General features: G+C 40.9%; 1 protein-coding gene across 11 annotated transcripts in view; it reads right to left on the reverse strand.

Moving 5' to 3' along the window:
* The window catches only part of Tmcc1 (transmembrane and coiled-coil domain family 1), a 173,291-nt gene that overhangs the window by 14,756 nt on the left and 136,934 nt on the right, over window positions 1-21,601 (reverse strand). For 10 of the 11 annotated variants that reach the window (XM_063286097.1, XM_039109036.2, XM_063286099.1 and 7 more), the window contains 1 exon segment: window positions 15,692-16,626. In XM_063286097.1, the coding sequence (XP_063142167.1) occupies window positions 15,692-16,626 (935 nt within the window). 11 annotated transcript variants of the gene reach the window in all.

The following is a 21,601-nucleotide window of genomic DNA, read 5'->3' on the forward strand; positions in this document are numbered from 1 at the left end:
ACATTCTCAATACACAGGCCAGATATAGAGGTGTACACCTGTAATCCTAGCACTTGGGATGCTGAGGCAAGAGGACTGTGAGTTCCAGGCCTTCCTGGTTATACACAGCAAGTTTCAAGCCAGACTGGGATACACAGTGAAATTACTACACTTTTCCAAAACAAAACAAATGAAAATAAAACATCACAAAAAGGCTGGCACTGTAGCCCAGTTGGTACAACAGGCCTTACCTAGGATGCATCTAGCCTTTGGGGTCCATCTCCACCACTACAGTAAAAAAAAAAAAAAAAAAAAAAAAAGTGTGTGTGTGTGTAGAGGGCTAGTAGTTCTGTGATAGATATCCGGGGGACATGGAAACAAGGTCATAAGGGTTCAAAGGTTATACTTGGTTACTGGGAGGTAAGAGGCCAGCCTGGGCTGCTTGAGATTTTGTCTCAACAGACAAATGAAAAACCAAATCATTAAAAACAGAATCTCTCAAATTGTGAATTATGTTATTTTACGGGGGCAGTTCCAAGACTTGGAACATTCTCTGGAACAAGCTTGTGATTGCTAATTTGGTCTGATGGCATCTGCTTGGCCCCACTGTCCACGCCTCCGGCAAAATCAACAGCAGAGAAAGCATTTTGCCTTTATGTCAAGTATGGTGGGTTATGTCTGAAATCCCAACACTGGGAAGGCTGGGAAGGAGGATAAAAAGTTTAAGGCTAGCTTGGGCTACATCATTTCAGGATAAGTACAACTGCATAGTGAGACTGTCTCGAAAACAAAAACAAAGGTATTGTTTTTTTCTTTTTTTAACGAACAATGTCTGGTGAGAGATACTATAATTCATTTTTGTTTGTTTTGAGACATTGTCTCCAGGCCCTGAACTCCCTATGTGGAGGATGATCCTGAATTTCAGATATAAAACCTCCTCAGTGTTGGTTTGCCGGTATATCATAGCTCACTCAGTCTATGTGGTAGTGGGCTGGGGGCACATGGCATTATGCATGCTGGCTAAGTAAGCATTCTACCCAGGAAGCTATATCCCTAGCCCTAGAAATGGTTTTTAAATTGATTAATTTTTAATTATGTACCCTGTACTAGCTTGATGAGTCTGTTCAGTCCAGGTTTTGGATTAAAATCCAATCTTAAAATTTTCTGGTCTTGCAGACCCTGTCACCTGCTATGCTGTAAACAAAAAAATATCTCTACTTCAAAGCAAAATTATAGCAATAAGGAGACAGCTAGTAAAAGCCAGTTCAAGCTACAAGACTACACGGGCTTCAATACTCTATTTTGTGATCTTAGTCACTTCTAAAAATCCCTAGAAGGGGTTGGGGATTTAGCTCAGTGGTAGAGCGCTTGCCTAGCAAGCACAAGGCCCTGGGTTCGGTCCCCAGCTCCGAAAAAAAGAAGAAAAAAAAAATCCCTAGAAGGGGTGGTTCAAAAAGACTTCTTAGGCTGGCAGGGTGTCTCAGTAGTACCTGCGACTAAGCCCAATGTCCTGAGTTCTATCCCCAGAACTCACATGGTGGAAGGAAAGGATAAAACTATAGCAAGTTGTCCTCTGTCCTCCAACCACATGAAGGTGGCACGTGGGCTTCGCTTCAAAATAAAATAAGTAAAATGTAACAAAGCAACAGCAGCAGCAAGGCTGCTTGATGACTGCTCATCACATGCTCTCTAGCAGTGATGACACCACTGCTCACAAATAATTTTTTTAACCCTAAGTCTTCATTTCCCTCCATGTTCTTAATTTTACTTAAAGTTTTCACTGTTTCTAGTAACTGAATGGCTTTTCTTCTATAATATCACACAAATGGACTACTGGGCACATAACCCTCTCAACCTTCAGTTATTTATTTTACTGCAACAATTTAGGGTGGAAAGCTTTAGAATTTAGGGTGAAACAAGATGCTATGAGCAGGGCTGACAAGGTCCCAGTAATTCCTTAGCCACAACTAACCAGTGTGAGTTTCCCTTTTCACATCAAACAATTACATGGAAAATGAGGACTTCCGGAAAAAGAACAGAAAGTTTCGGCTGTTATTGTGTAGCTGAAATCCTACTAAACTTGTAAAACAGGTGTTTCTCATTAGCATAGAAACACCTCTAATCTGCAGGAAGCATCAGGGAGGAGAAGCAAGTCATAGCCATGTTGCAAATTCCTAAGCACAGAGAGTTTGGCCACTGTTGGCATCTTGGAATGCAGCTCTCCTGGGCTGGGCTCAGATCACTACCTTGTTAAAAACAAACAAACAAACACAAACATACAACTTTCCCAAACTATGTGTGTGGTGTGTTGCACACTTGGGGCAGGCTGAGGCAGGAAGATCTGAGGTAGGCTGGGCCACACAGCAAGACTACTGTCATAAACAAGTCTGAAAACACATCTAACCCCAGTTTTTCACTGGAGTTCAGGCATTTGTTGCTCAGTTTTATTCACAGTCCTACTTTTTGTTTTCAGATTTATTGTATTGTCTCTGTTTTCTGTGTTATTGGTCAAATTTGAAGTCTGTACAACAATTGGAAAGAACACTGCATCGGCCACCTGACCTGACCTAACCATTCAATCACTAAGACACAATTCCTGTTATCTGCACTAACTTTTTTACTGACAGCCTTAGCTAGGTTTTGGTCTGAAATGGGCTGACCAGAAGAGCCCCGAAGAGATGTTTTGGCATTCTCTTTGGAGGAGTGTGGAGGAATTCAAGATTCAATCTAATCTACTTATTCATCGTGTGCACCAAACCTTAAACTGCTGGCCCCTGACAATAACAGAATGGTAACTACCCTCTGAACCTTTCACTGAAGGGTCTGGCTCCAAGCGCTGAATTTACAAAGCTGTTTTCACCAGCACCTTCATTCTCTCCTCAATTCCACAAGTAAGGAAATAGACCCAGGAACTCCTTAAGTTTCTTTAAACTCTTTTGTTAGTGAGTTGGACAAGGGTCTGACCCACGTTGCTATGCCTCAGGTTTTTACCCGTTTTATCTGTTGCCTCTCTGTCCCCACACCATTACTAACCCAAGAAAAACTATACGGCAAAGGACCATTACCATATTATGATTCTTTAGTTTACTTGTCTAAATTATAATAAGGGAGAAGGGAATTCGGGGAACAGCTCCACCGTCTCACTAAACATCCACAGCCAACCAAAAGGTAGGTAGGAGGGAGGAGGGGAGGGGTGTTCATAAAACCAAAAACTCCCTAGGGAGCTCTAATCCCTGACGTTGCCAAGCTGAGTAGGCATTCATTCATTCATTCATGACAGCTATGATGGGGATGGGCTTTAAGTACTATGTATGACTCTAGCAGGTAATTTTCATTCATTCATTCATTCATTCATTCATTCATTCATTCATGACAGCTATGATGGGGATGGGCTCTAAGTACTATGTATGACTCTAGCAGGTCATTTTTGCAACTCAGCCTAGACAAAGCAAGAGACCAAAAACCTCACTTTAACAAGTTTTAGTCTAAGGTCTTTCCTAAATCACATCAATTCAAAAGGACTCTAAACATCTAAACATGGCTTCATTCACTGTTAGCAAAGAGGAAACCTAAACACTAAGCTTTTTTGTTTCGTTTTGTTGTTTTGAGACAGGGTTTCTCGGCTGTTCTGGAACTCACTCTGTAGACTAGGGTGGCCTCAAACTCAATCAAGAGATCTGCCTGTCTCTGTCTCTTGAAGCTGCTTGGTTTTTAAACTAGGCCGCAATCAACATTTGCTGGAAAAAAAATTGCTGTATTTATAACTCATAAATAACTACTGATCTTGGAAGTAAGTGTTTTTGGTCTCTGAACTGGGCAACAGAGCAACATAGCATATTCCTTGATCAAAAACAAACCAGGGTTATATTCCTGATGAAAAAGAAACTAGGCAAGTGCCCAGGATGGGAACTCCAATCTAAAGCATTATTCTTTTTTGGGTGTAGCTCAGAATTTGGAGCCACATGGTGAACCTGTGGGGCTTCTTTGGTTAGAAAATAGGTCAGTAGAGCAGATAAGACTTGTGGAGCAGGTTCTGTGACACATACAGGTATGTAGGCAACATTGGGAGCAGGCTCCTATACCATTTCCCAAATGCACTTGAGACACACAGGTAGACTCTGCCAGAGTTTGACCAGAATGGAGATGGAGCTGAGGTAGGGAAGATGACACGTGGGAATGTGAACAACTCCAGCCTACGCTGAGGAAATGGACAATTAGGTATATGCCTTATGACTTCATTGTGCTGAAGTACAAGAGGAGGCTAGGCAACAGTGACCACTGTAACTCTAGTACTTGCACAACCGAAGCAGGACAACTTAAAATTTCAGGCAGTCTGGTCTATCCAGACAGGGTGAAACTCTGTCTCAAAAAGGAGAGCAGAACAGTATTAGTCCCCTAAGAATTTAAACAGTTCATTTTCTTAGTATAAAAGAGATGCCCAAAGAATACTGGAAATGACATCTACATGGGGATGCTGGCAATTTGGAGATCAGGCAATGCCAACTGTGTAACATTCTGACACACCTGGAAAAAACAGTCATTTACTGAATTCCTAGCGTGGTGATGAGTGTGCTTGTGCATGTGTGGTATTGATGGGAACTGATTTTGAGACCTTGAATATTTACGTAAAGCATGTATTTTACCATTCATCTAAACCCTGAAAACTGAGCTCCTACTCTAAATCAAGCACCCTACTAAGATGTTTCCAAGTACATGGTCCCCTGCTTCTTTCCATCTCATTTAATTATGGTTTCAACACTTTTTTAATAAATACCACCTTGTATAGGCAGAGAGACTAAAGCTCAAATGAATTACAAGATCTACTCAAGGCCATGTAATTTAGAAATATCAGAACTGGCAAGTAAGACTGCAGGACAGACTGCCACCTAGGCACACCGCTGCCCACATCCCTGGTCGAAGGAGAATCTGCACAGTGCCTCTGGACACAGGGATATAGGAACAGACAGCTGCTTGTACCCGAAGATCTGGTCTGTGCTCTGGACTGAACTGAACCGGCCAAACAGCTCCCTGCACACAAATCCCGTGGGGGAGAGAGCTGGACCCCCAGAAGTGTGGATACTCCTGAGAAGTCAGAGGAGAATACCTTCTGCCCACAGTCCAGACCCAAGACGGAATCGCATAGTATCGACTGTGCCCCTGGGGTACAAGGACCTACATGAGCAATCAGGGGCAGGACCCTTTGATTCCTGCCCATGCCTAGAGCTGGAAGACAGTCTCCAGGAGCACCGACACTCCTGAAATCAGAGCATCTGTTCTTAGGAAAGGCTGAAAGAAAACAGGAAAACAGTTCTACAGGAGTGCTGACACAGAGGCCTACAGGAGGGTTGTTGTAAAAATATAAAAAATAAAAAAAAGTATTGTTGTCTTTTACCTCGCTAGGTCTACACCATGATATCTGTGCCCCAAGATATCTGCTAGATATTCTGGTGGAAACATATCCCAACTCCGCGGCAGCCCAGTGTCTCTTGCTGCCACACGCTTTCTTACACTCAAACCGTGACATAAAATAACACACAATACAATAACCTTTGACCCAATTGGTAAGATATAATTGCCCACTTAAACATACAAAACCTGGTACCATCCATCCCTTGAGAACATTAATAATAACCTGTAAATACGGGGTAGGGGATTTAGCTCAGTGGTAGAGCGCTTGCCTAGGAAGCGCAGGGCCCTGGGTTCGGTCCCCAGCTCCGAAAAAAAGAACCAAAAAAACAAAAAACAAAAAAACCCAAAAAAAAAAACCCCAACAACAACAACAACAACAAAAAAAACCTGTAAATACACAGAGCAGAATCTTAACGTCACCTGCCATGTTGTCATGCCATGGCTTCTTCCCTCTCCTTCCAGTCTCCTCCTCTTCCTTCAAACTTCACCCATTCTTCCTTCTCCTCCAATGACAGGCTTCCTTCTATCCTGTACCTGCCCCTCACCTGTACTTTACAAATACAATGGGGAGAAGGTTCTGGTGAAGTCAGCTGATTCCTGAGTACTGACTAGGCAGCTGTCCTTGGGGCAGTGGAATTAGCATTAAAATAGAGTAACTTCAGGGCAAACCACAACAGAGGGTCAAGTCACTCTCAGAAACAGCAAGACAAGCAAACACACGAGGCAACCCAATGGCTAGAGGTAAGCACAGGAACCCAAGCAACAGACACCAAGACTACTTGGCATCATCAGAGCCCAGTTATCCCACCAAAGAAAATACTGGATATCCAAACACCAGAAAAGCAAGATTTAGAATTAAAATCACATCTTTGATAATGATGGAGGACGTTAAGAAAGACATAAAGAACTGCCTTAAAGAAATGCAGGAAAACAGAAGTAAACATGTAGAAGCCCTGAGAGGAGACATAAAAATCCCTGAAAGAATTACAGGAAAACACAACCAAACAGGTGAACGAATTGAAAATGGAAATACAAACAATAAAGAAAGCACAAAGGGAGATAACCCTGGATATAGAAAACCTAAGGAAGAGACAAAGAGCCGTAGATACAAGCATCACTCGGGGACAGAGGATTCCATAGAAACATTGACACAACTGTCAAAGATATTGTAAAACACAAAAAGCTCCTAGCCCAAAACATACAGGAAACCCAGGACACAATGAGAAGAACAAACCTAAGGATAATAGGTATAGAACAGAGTGAAAACTCCCAACTTAAAGGGCCAGTAAATATATTCAACAAAATCATAGAAGAAAACTTACCTAACCTAAAGAAACAGGTGCTCATAAACATATAAGAAGCCTACAGAACTCCAAATAAATTGGACCAAAAGAGAATTCCCCCTGTCACATAACAGTTAAAACACCAAATGCACAAAACAAAGAAAGAATATTAAAAGCAATAAGGGAAAAAGGTCAAGTAATATATAAAGGCAGACCTATAAGAATTACACCAGACTTCTCACAAGAGACTATGAAAGCCAGAAGATCCTGGACAGATGTCATGCAGACCCTAAGAGAACACAAATGCCAGCCAGAGTTACTGTATTAAGCAAAACTCTCAATTAACATAGATGGAGAGACCAAGATATTCCATGACAAAACCAAATTTACACAATATCTTTCTACATCAAGTCCTACATAATAAATGGAAAACTCCAACACAAGGAGAGAAACTATACCGTACAGAAAGCAAGAATTTCCTTGCAATGAAACCAAAAGAGAGACAAACAGACATAATTCCACCTCTAACAATGAAAATAACAGGAAGCGACAAACACTATTCCTTAATATCTCTCAATATCAACGGACTCAGTTCCCCAATAAAAAGACATAGACTAACAGACTAGATACATAAAAAGGACCCAGCATTTTGCTACATGCAGGAAACATACCTCAGAGACAAAGACAGACACTACCTCAGAATAAATGGCTGGAAAACAACTTTCCAAGCAAATGGTCTGAAGAAGCAAGCTGGAGTAGCCATTCTAATATCGAGTAAAATTGACTTTCAACCAAAGGTCATAAAAAAGATAAGGAAGGAAGCTTCATACTCATCAAAGGAAAAATCCACCAAGATGAACTCTCAATCCCACATATCTATGCTCCAAATGCAAGGGCACCTACATTCATAAAAGAAACCTTACTAAGCTCAAAGCACAAATTGCACCTCACATGATAATAGTAGGAGATTTCAACACCCCATTCTCATCAATGAACAGATCAAGGAAACAGAAATTAAACAGAGACATTGACAGACTAACATGTTATGAACCAAATGGACTTAACAGATATTTATAGAGCATTCCATCCTAAATCAAAAGGATATACCTTCTTCTCAGCACCTCATGGAACCTCCTCCAAAACTGACCATATAATCGGTCACAAAACAGGCCTCAACAGATACAGGAGGACAGAAATAATCCCATGCATCCTATCAGACCACCACACACTAAGACTGGTCTTCCATAACAACAATAATGACAGAAATCCCACGTATACATGGAAGTTGAACAATGCTATACTCAATGTATAAGAAGAAGAAATAAAGAAAAAATTAAAGACTTCTTGGAATTTAATGAAAATGAAGATACAACATTCCCAAACTTATGGGACACAATGAAAGTGGTACTAAGAGGAAAACTCATAGCTCTGAGTACCTGCAAAAAGAAAACAGGAGAGAGCGTATGTCAGCAGCTTGACAGCACACCTAAAAGCTCTAGAACAAAAAGAAGCAAATACACCCAGGAGAAGTAGAAGGCAGGAAATAATCAAACTCAGGGCTGAAATCAACTAAGTAGAAACAAAAAGGACTATACAAAGAAACAACAGAACCAAAAGCTGGTTCTTTGAGAAAATCAACAGGATAGATAAACCCTTAGCCAGACTAACCAGAGGACACACAGTGTGTCCAAATTAACAAAATCAGAAATGAAAAGGGAGACAGAACAACAGAATCAGAGGAAATTAAAAAAACCATCAAATTCTACTACAAAAGCCTATATTCAACAAAACTGGAAAATCTGGGGGAAATGGAAAATTTCCTAGACAGCTACCAGTTACCAAAGTTAAATCAGGAACAGATAAACCATTTAAACAACCCCATCACTCCTAAAGAAACAGAAGCAGTCATTAAAAGTCTCCCAACCAAAAAGAGCCCTGGTCCAGATGGGTTCAGTACAGAATTCTATCATAGAAGACGTCAAACCAATACTATCCAAACTATTCCACAAAATTGAAATAGACGGAGTGCTACAGAATTCCTTCTATGAAGCCACAATTACGCTTATACCGAAACCACACAAAGACCTAACAAAGAGAACTTTAGACCAATTTCCCTTATGAATATCGACGCAAAAATACTCAATAAAATTCCTGCAAACCAAATCCAAGAACACATCAAAACTATCATCCATCATGATCAAGTAGGCTTCATCCCAGGGATGCAGAGATAGTTTAATATACGGAAAACCATCAACGTGATCCATTATATAAACAAACTGAAAGATAAAAACCACATGATCATTTCATTACATGCTGAGAAAGCATTTAACAAAATTCAACACCCCTTTATGACAAAAGTCCTGGAAAGAACAGGAATTCAAGGCCCATACCTAAACATAGTAAAAGCCATATACAGCAAACCAGTTGCTAACATTAAACTAAATGGAGAGAAACTTGAAGCAATTCTACTAAAATCAGGGACTAGACAAGGCTGCCCACTCTCTCCCTACTTATTCAATATAGTTCTTGAAGTCCTAGCCAGAGCAATCAGACAGCAAAAGGAGATCAAAGGGATGGAAAGGAAGAAGTCAAAATATCACTATTTGCAGATGATATGAGAGTATATTTAAGTGATCCCAAAGTTCCACCAGATAACTACTACACCTGATAAACACCTTCAGCAAAGTGGCTGGGTATAAAATTAAATAAGTCAGTAGCCTTCCTCTACACAAAAGAGAAACAAGCTGAGAAAGAAATTAGGGAAACGACACCCTTCATAATAGTCCCAAATAATATAAAATACCTCGGTGTGACTTTAACCAAGCAAGTGAAAGATCTGTATAAGAACTTCAAACCTCTGAAGAAAGAAATTGAAGAAGATCTCAGAAGACGGAAAGATCTCCCATGCTCATGGATTGGCAGGATTAATATAGTAAAAATGGTCATTTTACCAAAAGAGATTTACAGATTCAATGCAATGCCCATCAAAATTCCAATCCAATTCTTCATAGAGTTAGACAGAACAATTTTCACATTCATCTGGAATAACAAAAAACCCAGGATAGCTGAAACTATCCTCAACAATAAAAGGACTTCTGGGGGGAATCACTATCCCTGAACTCAAGCAGTATTACAGAGCAATAGTGATAAAAACTGTATGGTATTGGTACAGAGACAGGCAGATAGACCAGGGGAATATAATTGAAGACCTAGAAATGAACCCACACACCTATGGTCACTTGATTTTTGACAAAGGAGCCAAAACCATCCAATGGAAAAAAGATAGCATTTTCAGCAAATGGTGCTGGTTCAACTGGAGGTCAGCATGTAGAAGAATGCAGATTGATCCATGCTTATCACCCTGTATAAAGTTTAAGTCCAAGTGGATCAAGGACCTCCACATCAAACCAGATACACTCAATCTAATAGAAGAAAAAGTGGGGAAGCATCTCAAACACATGGGCACTGAGGAAAATTTCCTGAACAAAACACCAATGGCTTATGGTCTAAGATCAAGAATCGACAAATGGGATCTCATAAAACTACAAAGCTTCTGTAAGTCAAAGGACACTGTCGTTAGGACAAAACCAACAGATTGGGAAAAGATCTTTACCAATCCTACAACTGATAGAGGGCTTATATCTTAAATATACAATGAAATCACGAAGTTAGACTGCAGGGAGACAACTAACCCTATTAAAAAATGGGGTTCAGAGCTAAACAGAATTCACAGCTGAGGAATGATGAATGGCTGAGAAACACCTAAAGAAATGTTCAAAATCTTTAGTCATAAGGGAAATGCAAATCAAAACAACCTCAAGATTCCACATCACACCAGTCAGAATGGCTAAGATAAAAAACTCCGGCGAGATCAGATGCTGGTGAGGATGAGGAGAAAGAGGAACACTCCTCCATTGTTGGTGGGATTGCAGACTGGTACAACCATTCTGGAAATCAGTCTGGAGGTTCCTCAGAAAATTGGACATTGTGTTACCCGAGGACCCAGCTATACCTCTCTTGGGCATATACCCAAAAGATGCTCTAACATATAACAAAGACACATGCTATGTGTCCACTATGTTCATAGCAGCCTTATTTGTAATAGCCAGTAGCTGAAAAGAACCCAGATGCCCTTCAACAGAGGAATGGATACAGAAAATGTGGTACATCTACACAATGGAATATTACTCAGCTATCAAAAACAATGACTTTATGAAATTCATAGGCAAATGGATGGAACTGGAAAATATCATCCTGGGTGAGGTAACCCAATCCCAGAAAAACACACATGGTATGCACTCACTGATGCACAGAATACATGAAACTCAAGAAGGATGATCAAAATGGGAATGCTTCACTCCTACTTTAAAAGGGAAACAAGAATACTTTGGGAGGGGATAGGGAGACAACGTTTAGAACAGAAGCTGAAGGAACGTCCATTCACAGCCTGCCCCACATGTGGTCCATACATATACAGCCACCAAACTAGGTAAGATGGATGAAGCAAAGAAGTGCAGGCTGACAGGAACTGGGTGTAGATCTCTCCTGAGAGACACAGCCAGAATATGGCAAATACATAGGTGAATGCCAGCAGCAAACCACTGAACTGAGTGTGGGAACTGAGTGCCATTGAAGGAATCAGAGAAAGGACTGGAAGAGCTGAGACCCCATATGAACAACAATGCCAAGCAACCAGAGCTTCCAGGGACTGAGCCACTACCCAAAGACTATACATGGACTGACCCTGGGCTCCAACCTCATAGGTAGCAATGAATATCCTAGTAAGAGCACCAGTGGAAGGGGAAGCCCTTGGTCCTGCCAAGGCTGGACCCCCCAGTGAACAGGATTGTTGGGGGGAGGGCGGCAATGGAGGGAGGCTGGGGAGGGGAACACCCATATAGAAGGGGAGGAGGAGGGGTTAGGGGTTGGTTGGCCTGGAAACCGGGAAAGGGAATAACGTTTGAAATGTAAATAAGCCATACCCAGTTTAATAAAGATGGAAAAAAAAAAAGACAGCTAGAGCTATATAAAGAAACTGTTTTGAAAAGCCAGCCAGCCAGCCAACTCATCAAACAAAAAAACCTTCCCACACTGGATCTTAATTTTGTTGACTGTAAAATGGGATAGCACAGCCCACCTGCACATTGCTTAGGAGGGTTAGTGAATGTGCACCACAGCAGCTCAGCAAATTCTGAAAATGGTAGTTTTAACTCTTCTACTGTTACCACGACAACAGCAACAGCAACAAGCACAACCACAAAACAACAACAACATCACCCTCCCACCCCCCAAAGCTGGCAGTATAAAGCACAGAAACACAAAAGACATGTAGCGGCCATGTCCGAGCTAATTCTTGGTCATGTAGTTCACCCATCACCTACTTTCTTTGTAGGAAATCCAAGCTTGCAACAAAGTAGAAATAACGATATGGGCTGGGGTGTAGCATAGTGAGATTACTTATCTAGCATGGGCAAGATGTTAAGGGGGTGGAAACAAATTAGAGAGACTGCTGCAGGAAGCTCAGTAATAATGTAGCACGAAACAGGTAGGGAATGGAGAGAAACTATGTAAAGAAGACAAGTTAGAACACAAACACACCAAAGAAAGCTATCAGCATTTTCTGTAGACATGTATAACCACATAAGCCCCGCTAGCCCAGAGCACTCCTAGCTGGAATGCTTCTGTTTTCAGCTATTATCATTTAGTTAGGTTATTTTGTCAAGAGCTACTAGAGAACATCTCCAAAAATGCTTAAAATGTGCAAAGTTTTGGTGTCTAAAACAGGTTTTCATTTGTGAGTGTCACTTCTGTGAAACTGTTGAAAGGTCAACAATATTAGACAAATGTATTTGCTGTATGACGGCCAATTTGGCAATGATGGCCAATCTTTTTACTATTGTTTTCAGGCAATTGTTTGTGTGAGTGATGTGTGCGCGCGTGCATGTGTGTGTATGTGTATGTGTGTGTGTAAAAATATAAATGGAGTCACATATTGGGGCTTTTTCAAATGTAGCCTTCAAAATTCTGTTACAAGCAAAATGCAGAGGAGGGCAGAGTGAGACTACACATCCAGCAGGGTTTAGGTTCCTCTACTCTCTATTTCTTGAAACCTGGCTACTCCAGGGACCCCAAAGTACAACAAAGGGAGAGTATTACTCATGTGCATGAGGGGCCGAGACACAGTTCTAAAGCAGTGAGAGGAGATAAAAGATCTGTTTTGGATTTAATCTAATAGACAAATGAAGGCAGACTTTTCCAGATTATTTTCCTGCTCTCTTTTTCTCACAGTAGTCAATATCTAACTTGAAGAAAATAACTCTAAATAAATTTTAAGTCTTAGAGGAATTTAATGACAGGAATGTTAATTTAATGTTTTAAATAATGGACAGGGGTCTTCTGGAAGGTGGGGCTGGGGCTGACATGACTGCAGCATTTCGGGACCAGCACTGGCCTGCAAGCCTCACACACTATTTCATTTCAGTGTTGCACTAATTTTGTGCAGGGCCTTCGCTACTCTTATGATATAAGTAGGCACAGATGACACTAAGTATGACATAGGTATGACACAGATGTTAGTCTGGTTTTCACAGCTAGAAAGAAATGGTATTGGAATTTTGGTTTAATATGGTAAAAAAGGACCAAGTGTGTTAATATTAATCAGTCCACTTGAACACTATTTTCTCAGGATATTAAATATAGAAAACACTGATGAAAATAGTAATATATATAAGTTTTTTCCTTTTTTAAGCTTATTCCTTTTTCACTGTTGTCTTTTTCTTTATAAAAAAAAAACAAAATCCACTACATTTTATTTAGTATGTATATGTGTGGGTGCACGTATGCAAAGGTGCTAATAACAGTTTATGTGAGCTGAACTTAGGCCTTGGCAGCTAGTGCTTTTACCTGCTGGACCACCTTACCAGCAGTACTCCCACCTCCTTTTTGGTGGTCAGGTAAGCACTCTGCTACTATCTACCCTCTTTTAAAAAATTTATATTATTTTTATTTTTTAAGATCAGGTCTCATGTGGTCCAGGCTGTCACCAAATTTCCTATGGATGAACTTGATTTAAAAAAAAAAAAAAAAAAAAAAGAGGGTTGTGGGTGGTGATGGCGTATGCCTTTAGTCCCAGCACTTACAAGGCAGATCTCTGGGGCTGGAGAGATGGCTCAGCGGTTAAGAGCGCCCGACTGCTCTTCCAGAGGTCATGAGTTCAATTCCCAGCAACCACATGGTGGCTCACAACCATCTGTAAAGAGATCTGATGCCCTCTTCTGGTGTATCTGAAGACAGCTACAGTGTACTTATATATAATAAATAAATAAATCTTAAAAAAAAAAAAAAAAAAAAAAAAAAAAAGGCAGATCTCTGAGTTCAAGGCCAGCATGGTTTACAGAGTGAGTTCTCGGACAAGGAGGGCTACACAGAGAAACCTTGTCTCAAAAACAAAAACAAAAAACCAAACACCTCCCAAACCCCCGAAAACAAAAGAAAAACAAACCAAAACCTCCCAAAACAAAAGAAAAACAAACAAGCAAACACATTTTATTTATAGTTTTATGTTAAGTGTGTGTCTGCCACATGTTTGTTCATTTCAGTCAATGGGAGCCAAAAGATGGCTAACCCCTGGAGCTGGAGATATAGGTAGCTGTTAGTCACATGATGTGGGTACTGGGAATTGAACTTGGGTGCTCTGAGGAGAAGTAAGTGCTTTTGATCTTGCCTACACCTGACCAGTGCTGAATTACAGATACACAGGATGACCACTTGATCCGCCATTCATGTTAGGGAAGCACTCTACCAACTGAGCCGCAGAGCCTGCCTTTCCAAGTGTCAATGAGAATTGAAGACTAACAACAGGAGGCATATTGGATGGCTGTTTAGCATTTTTTTTTTTTACCATCTGAAGCAAGATTGCTGTTGTTATCTTTAGAGCTAAATGATAAACATGAACAATTTATTTCAGACACTGAGGTTACTCCATAAAAGTAAAGTTTTAAAATATCACTTTTACTTTTCAAGAGGTAAAAGAGACTTCCGTTGTTCCAAAGTCTGATGTCTTAGTAAAGTACTGGACATCCCTTCTACTTAGGAACTGGGACAAAACCAAAACTCAAATTGTGTAAGGCTTTCTGTGCAGAGATGCAGCTCTCAGAAGATTGTTTATTGAAACCTTGTCTCAAAATTGTTTATTGATCTGCATGGCGAGGCTGCCAGTCTTTGGCTCACAAATTTGGATCTGAGTGATGCCAGTCTTTGGCCCACAAATCTGGATCTGAGTGATTACTCTAGGGAGGATACTATTTCTATGAAAGGAAGACAGGGAAAGGTTTTGGAGACTTGATAAGATTGGTCCAACTGGAATCTATGATGCAATGTGAAAATCAGACTCAGCATAGGAAGGAAGGTCATGGGTAAGGCCCTGGGCTCCATTCCTACAGACCCACAATGAACTTTGGTATAGATTCTGACTGAAAAGCTCTGAGCTCTTTGAACACTTTCTAACTGTAGGAGAATGACTTAATGTTATGCCTGTCTACTCTCATACAAATGGGCCAGTTCTTTATAAATGTCACAGACATATTTGTCTGGATTTGTTTCTAATCTAATTTTTCTAAACTAATTGCTCACATAAGTATGTTTGAGGCCAAATGCACACAAGGTCCACTACTTTTTGGCTGGGTTGTATTTTTGCTATTTACAATGTTCTCAGGATTAAGATCTGAATCCAATCCAGTTCAGTGAAGGCCTCAATTAGCTATGTCTCATGATTTCAGTGAACCGAAGAAATACCTCAGAAAGCCCAAGCTCCGTGCTAAAGACTGAGAAGTTAAGAAATGTTGCACCTATGTGTGATCATAGGAGTGAGTTGTTTAACTGCTGTGCTGACTAATGAAGATCTCCTGTGGCTGTCACAGACAGATCTGAACACTTTAGAGACAGACATCTTTTAAATTCACTTTTTCATATTCAAAGAGAAGGGAACAAATAATTTAGGCTTTAAATTTTGCATAACTTACCTATATCGCTCTTCCTGTAAGGTCTGCATTATTAAGGAGTAGTCCCTCTGGTAGTGCTCCTTGAGGGTCTCGAAGGACTCCTCCAGTCTGGTCTGGGTTTCCCGGATCTCCTGGACCTCATGCAGCAGTGCATCAAACCCTGAGCTCTGCATGTCTAGGGTGTTTGTTTTGGAGCTGGACGCTCCTACAGCAATGCCCCCAGTGGTACTGTTGGCTCCTACTGAGCCTGAAGTGGCACTAGAACAATCTTCCTCACTACCGTATTTTGGACTTGACTGAAAGTTTGAAATCACCCCTAAAGCCTTTCCCCCGTCATCCACTTGTCCTTCCTCCAATGAGTCTTTCAGGTTAGGGATATTGTCTGCACTACCAAATTTGTTCCGAATCAGTGAGGCAATCTCTCTGGGTTTGGAGACGACAGCCCCTGCTGCTGAATGGGTAGCCTGGGAGAAGCTGGAAAATCCACCTTTGACACTGTCCACTACACCTTCACTGAAGCCAGTCACCTTTGCACCCACATCCTTCAGACCCTGGTGCATGTCCCTGAAGACATCCTTAGGCTGCCGGGGGATCCCATTCTGTTCCACCTCACGGAGCTTTCGGTGGTAATGCTCAAGCTTCTTTTGCAGCTGGAGAATAGTCTGTGCAGATTTCTGGTTTTTCTTCTCAAACACCTGTTTGATGCGAGCAGCCTGCTGCTTGTCTGCACTGTTGGCAAGCTTCAAGTATTCAGCAACGTTGTCGTCTCGGGCTGTCTGTGCAATTTTGATCTGTTCTGTGAGCTTTAGGATCTTCTGCTGCAGGTGTGCAATGGCAGCTTTTGTGCGCTGAGGATCTGGTATTCCATCCACAGACTCTGTGTGGATGCTGCCATCGGTGCTGGAGGCCACGGCACTGGAAGTCTGGGCGAGGCTGCTTACTTCCAAACGCTCGATCTAATATTTTAAAAGCAAGAGGTGGATATTAGAAGCAGCCTAGAATCAATGTGCTAAAATGTGCTGAAAATATGTCTATGTTGAACTCTCAGCACATCCCCATGTCCTATAAAAGCCCCACTGCCCTCTTGGTTATATAGTATTCATATAGTATTTCTTAAAATAACAAAGCTCCGTTTGTTGGTTGAGAGCACGGATTAATTCTCATTCTCATGCATCCTTCTGCGCAGAAGCAGATCTCTGTAAGGCGGCAGGTCAGTTTTCAGTGTAGTACTATGAAAACAATGCTGGTGCTCAGACACATCATCCTGAGCCACTCACAAGCTGGTCTCTTGAGAAGGCTAGCAAGAATGGGTATGTTGACATGGAGATATAAGCATCCAATTGTTATCACAGTGCTTGTTTGCATAAGTCACACCCAGAGTAATGAGATCATTCTCTATTTTTGGGACACTTTGTTGCAGTGGAAGACAGGCAGAGGATACGCAGCTGAATGCTGCTGAATTAAAATAACTTTGGTGCACCCAGAAAGACAGTGAGAATAGACAGGGACAGTGAGAGGTTAAGTAATTAAACAAATGAGAAGCTAAGGTCAGATCTTTTTGTGTTTTATCCAATAAAAGGTTTGCCTTAGGAAAGGAACTACAAAGCTCACACACTATTCTTTCATATGGATGGATGTCACTATAAGGAATGGAAGAAAGGATAACTGCTCAGACTCAAAAGCTTAAACTCTTAAATGCTGGTCATTTAGAGCAAGACCCAAGGAAGAGTTTATTAACTTCTCTGTAGAGTAGTAGCAGATATAAGTAGTAATATAAAACAGCTATCTTAGGGCAATAAAAAATACCCAGTTCAAGGGTCATGTTGCAACTTGGCCATCTATAGACTAAGATCAGACTGTTTTCTTGGTTCAATTCCATACTCTGTCCTATGGCAATGTATTAGTAAGACCTGTACAGAGGCTAACCCTTACATGTTCATTATCTTACCCAAGAAATGCCAATTTTTTTTGGCTCTTTTTTTTTTCGGAGCTGGGGACCGAATCCAGGGCCTTGAGCTTCCTAGGCAAGCGCTCTACCACTGAGCTAAATCCCCAACCCCAAGAAATGCCAATAGTTAACCTGTTGTCTCAAAGTACCCTCTCTCATCTTAAATATACAGAGCCTAATTTTATCATCCCAGCAGGATTTACATTGACCTATGAGCTTTTATAAATATATGTAGTTCAATCATATTGGCTAGGGGTATGAAGTATTTGCCTAGTACATGAAGCTCTGGGTGTGATGCCTAAAACTGGGGTGGGGATGGGGGCAAAAAAACCAACAGTATTCTTTTCTTCCTATTTCAATGAAACTAAAGGTTGGGCCTAGGAAAGCAGATTAGTGGAAGAGCCCTGCCTTCCAGCCCCAGCACAGAAAGAGACAGACACCCTTGACAGTATAGTGCCTTTTGCATTACTTCCCCATACTGATTCACCTTTGAGGAGCACAGTGGCTAGAGACTGCAGAAGGGAGAGGCAGCCAGAATCTCAGATGAACAAGGTATCAAGAGCTGCAATAAGAGTTCTGAAAACCCCTTGCTGTACTGGAACTGAACTCAGGTCTACAGCTAGTGTTCTAACTGTTGAGCCATCACTCTGTTGAGCCAAAAGCCTTTTCTACTTTCACCAGCATGACCAATTTCTTTCTTTTGTTGTTGTTATATGTGTGTGTGTGTGTGTGTGTGTGTGTGTGTGTGTGTGTGTGTGTGTGTGTTTTACCCATTACTGGATTTTCCTTCTGAATGAGATTTAGACTTTTTTTTTTAAAAGACTTATTTATTATGACTTTTTTTTTTATTTAAGTGTTTATCTAACCTTACTAGTTACAGTCCCTCATCAAGGGAGGCCAAGGCAGGAGCTGAAGCAGAGACTATGGAGGAATGTTGTTGTTTTTTGTTTTTTGTTTTTTTTAAAGAATTATTTACTTATTTTATGCACAGGAAGGAGTACACTGTCACTCTCTTCAGACACACCAGAAGAGGGCATCAGATCCCATTACAGATGGTTGTGAGCCATCATGTGGGTGCTGGGAACAGAACTCAGGACCTCTGGAAGAGCAGTCAGTGCTCTGAACCACTGAGCCATCTCTCTAGCGCAAGATTTAGCATCTTATAACTAAAATGCACATTAACATTCTGTTTATCTATGTCCAATAATTAAGCTCAAAATCTGCCATAGACTATATGGGACAGAGATATGAAGAATTTTCATCCAAGCTTTCCCTATGAGTTTATGAATCTGTGAAATCAAACTAGCCATACCAGGAACTAGGGAGATAGCTCAGTGGGTAATGGCACATACTGTAGAACCTGACTTCTAGTCCTAGAATTCACATGGTAGAAAGAGAGAACTAACCCCATAAAGTTGTTCTAATCTCCCCTCCCAGGAATGTAACAATAACAATAACAACAACAACAAAAGAAATCGACCATACTAATGAATACACTGTTACAGAAGGCTGGAGGGATGGCTCAACAGTTAGAGCACTAGCTGCAGACCTCAGTTCAGTCCCTAGCATTTACATAATGTCATATAATCATCTGTTATTACAAGAGTATTGGACAAGCATGTGCTACACAAACACAAAGGTAAAACAGTCCTATACATAAAATAAAAACTGTTAAGAGAAAAGAATCAAGGTCCAAAAGAATTAAAAAGAAATTTAAAAAGAAATCAATAATCTTAATTATACGAATGTTTATAAATGGTCACATTTGGTTAGAATTCTGTTTCTCTATAAAATAGCTAAATAAAACAGATTCTCTTTAATATCTGTCCTACCCAGGGTCAGTGTGTCTTCCCATGAAGAGTTCCCACATAGATATCAACACACCTGTAAGAGGACAGCTGACACTAGAAACTAAAAGTCACTGCAATTTTCAGTAAAACTTCCTAATTTGGAATGGTAACAATTTTAAAAGGGGAGAAATTCAGAAATGGAGCAAGAACCAGGTTCTAAAGGGGAAGTCTGTACCTGGATCTGAGAAATGAATCTATCAATTAAAAAACAGTTCCTTTGCTGTTGGATAGAGGTAACATACAGAACTGGATCCCTAGCTCATTCCAGGCAACTCGGTTCTAAATGTGTAACGCAAGCAGAGTCTTCAAAGGTGATATTAAAAAATACCCCTACCCAAGGGGAAGCAGAGCTCAAAGCCCGTGTCACTCACTCAACCACTAAGCCACATAACCAGCCCAAGACTTTCTCCTTTTCTCTACAGTATTTTGACAGAATTACCTCTAAACTGGCCTCAAACTCATGTTCCTCCTGCCTTAACTTCCTGAGTAGTGGGATTGCTCCGGAATTCCCTGAAAGGTGTTGAAAGGTGTAAACACGAAAGAGCAAGACAAAGGCTGAAGCACAGCCTGAGGCCTAAGCTGTTCCTAAAGAGAAGAACTGACGCAGTCAGGAGGCTGTTTTAAGGACAAGGTAAGTCGTGAGCGTGAAACTGCTATAGCGGCTCCTGGCAGAGCAGACTTTTGGTGCTGGCCATTACTGATGTGAGTCGTTCTTATTAAAGATCCCATCATTCATAGATTCCAGATCATACTTCTAAGCAAGTTACATAGAATCCAGATCAAAGTTGGCCTTGTGGCTTAGCCCAAGGCCAAATAACCTTCCAATCCACACAATAAGGTCAAAACACATTATTACCAATTTATAAACAATGTCAGGAAAGCATCTCTCCCAGCCAGATGTCAGCAGGCAGGAAGAGGCAGAGATAGATAACCACCTGCTGTATTTTTCTCTGCTGCTCTGAGTTGTTATTGCAAATTGGTTCCTTTTCAGCAGCTACAGGTCACACTGCTCTCTGTATTTGTTTCTCTCTATTAAGAAAGCAGACTAAAATTACCAACTGGCAGGAGTTAACTGACCAGAAAAATAACTAAAAGAAAGTGTGAAAAGATTCATGAGGGACAGAGGGAAGTCATTTAAAGTATAGTATCTGACAAAGCATTTAACTGCTTATAGTTTTCATTTGCAAATATATTAAGGACTGTTTTTAAGTGGACCAATGTACCATTAGAAGCTGGAAGCCAGCCTGGGCTACAAGGCAAAATTTTTTGGAAACCCTAGGACAGACACACCATAAACACACCACATACCATACACACACACACACACACACACACACACACACACACACACACACACACACACGAGAAAAAGACAGAGACAGGAGGACACAATAGTGCAGAGCAATATTCCAGAACATGGCACAAAGAACTATGGTTTGAGTTCACTGTGACCAAATCACTAGCTTTCCAAATCTCTAGGCTGCCCATGAAGTTCTTTTGGAGCTTAAGTTTTTCACTCAGTTTTTTTCCCCTAAGACTGATCTTAAAAGATGTTGAATGTATTAAATTGGGAACTGGGTACATACAGCAAGTACTAAGAGTATTACTTGATCCAAGAAAGTTCCTGGGGCTGGAGAGATGGCTCAGCGGTTAAGAGCACCCGACTGCTCTTCCAGAGGTCCTGAGTTCAATTCCCAGCAACCACATGGTGGCTCACAACCATCTGTAAAGAGATCCGATGCCCTCTTCTGGTGTATCTGAAGACAGCTACAGTGTACTTATAGATAATAAATGAATAAATCTTAAAAAAAAAAAAAAAGAAAGAAAGAGAGGTCCTGGGGCTTATGCCCAACAAGAGCACACACTAGGGGAGTGTTAGATTATGCTTGACACATACAGTATAAAGCAAAGCAAAAATGACAGATGATTATTGTTTTGGACTTAGCTCCTAGACTAGATCCCAACAAGATCAGGTTAAAAATGTCACATCTTTTGTTTCTTACCCTATTATGCAGACTTGTTTGGCCTGGAACTCACAGAGAGCCACATGCCTCTGCCTAATAAGTGCTGTGCCATTATAATGGTTTGAATGTGCTTGGCTTATGGGAAGTGGCACTATTAGGAGGTGTGGCC

The sequence above is a fragment of the Rattus norvegicus genome, chromosome 4, assembly GCF_036323735.1.
Source record: "Rattus norvegicus strain BN/NHsdMcwi chromosome 4, GRCr8, whole genome shotgun sequence".
Lineage (NCBI taxonomy): Eukaryota > Metazoa > Chordata > Mammalia > Rodentia > Muridae > Rattus > Rattus norvegicus.